The 2,905-nt window shown below is 34.5% G+C and overlaps 2 protein-coding genes across 2 annotated transcripts in view; one reads left to right on the forward strand and one right to left on the reverse strand.

The window, feature by feature from the left end:
- LOC108686144 (intron-binding protein aquarius) overlaps positions 1–2,905 on the forward strand; it is a 23,696-nt gene that overhangs the window by 10,505 nt on the left and 10,286 nt on the right. The gene's annotated exons all lie outside the window — the stretch shown is intronic.
- LOC108686156 (G-protein coupled receptor Mth2-like) overlaps positions 1–2,905 on the reverse strand; it is a 7,127-nt gene that overhangs the window by 1,306 nt on the left and 2,916 nt on the right. Inside the window, exons 2-5 of the mRNA XM_018191293.1 lie at positions 1,265–1,523; positions 640–944; positions 392–470; positions 111–268 (exon numbers count right to left, since the gene is read on the reverse strand). Coding sequence (XP_018046782.1) covers positions 111–268; positions 392–470; positions 640–944; positions 1,265–1,523 — 801 coding nt within the window. The remainder of the gene's footprint in view (positions 1–110; positions 269–391; positions 471–639; positions 945–1,264; positions 1,524–2,905) is intronic.

A 2,905-nucleotide genomic window follows, 5' to 3' on the forward strand; every position in this document is an offset into this window, starting at 1 on the left:
TTTTGATACACCTACTTAAGGTTTAAATCATATTTCAACAATGTTGAAGCAACAAAGTCACTTGCTGAATTTTTTAAAATCAGAAATAGGAATATTTCTTTGAAATTTACCGCTAAACCAACAGGTATATTCGCCAAAACCAGGTCGCAAGTGATTTCCGGACATATGGTGCGTCGTCAGTGCGGCGATCAGGAAACATGTTGGACCGCCCCATCCCCACACGCAATAAGCGTAGAAGAGCGATTGTTCCTTTATCTTGCCCTTAAACCTGTACATATCATTAAATTTTAAAGATATGCGAACTGTAAAGTATCTATTATTTTTTAGATACAATTATTATAATTTTTCATATAACAATGTTTCTCAGATGATTTATTCGCTTAGCACTTACCACACGCATCGCCATACGTTGAAGGCCACGATGTTCATCCAGAAGAACGCAGACATGAAGGCAAAATATAATATAAACCCTAAAATACAGATGTATGGATTGGATAATAATAAAAAAAGACGAGAATTAAAACAAAAGATGAATGAGAGACTATTTTTACCAGGCAATTTTTAAAAATATTTGTGTGTTTATGATAAATTTCTTCACAATTTAATTATATGTATAATTATATGTATAATTATATATACCGAGAGAAACACAGATGATATAATCATCGTCCATATTCGGTCGTAAGTGTTGAATGGAGAGGACAGTGTAGCTGACCGCTAGAGTTGTGACAGTGGCCATCATCGCCTTGTCCTGCAACTCTCGCAATTCCGGCAATATAACATAAACCGCCAGAGTGGCGATGAGAAAGATCGCCGAAATGATACTGACGATGCAGATCAGCATATTCTTCCACATCTTCGATATGCCATCATCTATCAGCTCATGATCGAAGCACACCAAGGCAATCTCGCCGCCGTTCTGCATCGATTTGGCTACGCAGAATCTAATGAATAAAAGGATTCATTATATAAAAATCGCAGTCGTGAATTAGGCACGATACTTGTCCATCTATTATAGAAAATTTGAACACAACACTGCATAGGACTATTGCGCAATAATAACTTGTCATAATAAAGCATCGAGATATTACGTGAGCTCAGAAAATTTCTGAATACCAGGATTTTTCTTATGTTTCTCAACATCCAGTTGTGTGTATGTTTTTTTTCTTTCTGTTTCTTTTTTTATTTCTTCTTTCGTATATAATAAATTAATTCTTAACAGATAAACGGTAAATAAATTCACGCCATAGTGCGGAGATTCTACCTGTCAAGCGGGATTTTCTCATAGTCGATGTCTGGCAGTAACCAAGCAGTGCCCTCCTCATGGATAACAGTAAAGTTGTCATGTTTGCTCTGCAGAGGATCCATCAGGAAGATACTCGAACAGTCTAGACGGATTTGTGTGCCGTCGGAGCAATTGGATGTACGTTGCCACATCGTTCCTTCTGGACAGCATGATACGTTAACGGATAAACTCGGAGAGATCAAACTCGCGAACAGGCAGAGCCACAGCAACCAAAGATCTGTAAAACGTCACATTTTGATTGTTCAAGCGTAGATACAAAATGCAGTCGACTCAATTCTTCTGTGAAAAGACACACTTGCCAAGAAGATGTAGTTTAAAATACATTGTTATGTACAGTTCAGCAGTAAGAAATGACATTTATAAATGCGAAACTGTGACAAGAAATTTTTTTTTTTTTTTTTTTCAATTAAGCCAATTTCTTAGAAAGATTATAATATTTGTCCAATAACAATCTTATTATTGTAAATGCTTTCGTATGCGAAGGTATTTTTTTAAGCATGATCTATTTTATTTCTATAATATTGCACGTTAATGACGGGTTTAGTATATTAAAATAATATTTTTTAATAGCGCTCTTGAATGCAACGTATTGCGTGTTCTAGTGCAAAATACGTAACGCGTGAGTTTCCACATGTGTCACACAAGGGTCGGCCTGATACCAAAACATTTTTTTATTGGTAATACCGGTGTTATCACATGAGTTATCCGGGGGTTATGAGATTTTTAACGGAAATTAAAAACGAGATTCTTTATAGATCAAGAAAATCAAGCTTGATACATATTATACGTCCTATAGCTCCGTCTATGTCGACATACATCCTCCGAAGGAAACACGAGACACAAGACGAGAAACGAGCGTATGATTTAATCCAGAGAGCGTAGTAAGAGATGCAATGGAAAGAACGATAGAAATGGTACCGGTAACCCAGTTCAATGCTAATGGTAGATATGCGATATGATACAATCGCTGCGAAAGAAGGAGGGACGGCACTCTTAACTGTTAACATTTTATTAACAAGCGTTAGATTACACAGCACACGTGCGTGCGTGTATACTGGACGCACATATGTGTATTCTAAATTTCTTGCAGTAAAATCTTACTTTAAGAGAATGAAAATGCAACCACTCTTAAAAAAAAAGTAAAAATATTTCACTTCTTTACAAAAAAGAGTCAAAGTCATTACTCTTTTTCAAGAAGTGAAATATTTTCACTTTTTTTTTTAAAGTGATTGCATTTTCACTCTCTTAGAATAAAATTTTAGAATGATTGTAAATTTTCACTTTCTTGGAGTGAGATTTTATTGTAAGAAATTTAAAGTATCTGCAAGTATCCTGTCACGATATTTGATGGCGTTACCATTTTTGATATTTTTGGGAGGCATTATTATGCTATGCATGAAATTCAGAGAGCGCAAATGGATGTAGCGAATAATTCTCATTCTATAAAAATTATTATGTATCATATCGTCGTATCGTAAAAAATTAAATACCGTACAAAGAATAAGTAAATTTTTTGTTATATTAATGTCTTGATTATCATTATCGGTAATATTAATCCTTCTATTATTAAAAAGTTATATTAAAAAGTTATATTTAATT

Source organism: Atta colombica, unplaced genomic scaffold, assembly GCF_001594045.1.
Source record: "Atta colombica isolate Treedump-2 unplaced genomic scaffold, Acol1.0 scaffold100, whole genome shotgun sequence".
Lineage (NCBI taxonomy): Eukaryota > Metazoa > Arthropoda > Insecta > Hymenoptera > Formicidae > Atta > Atta colombica.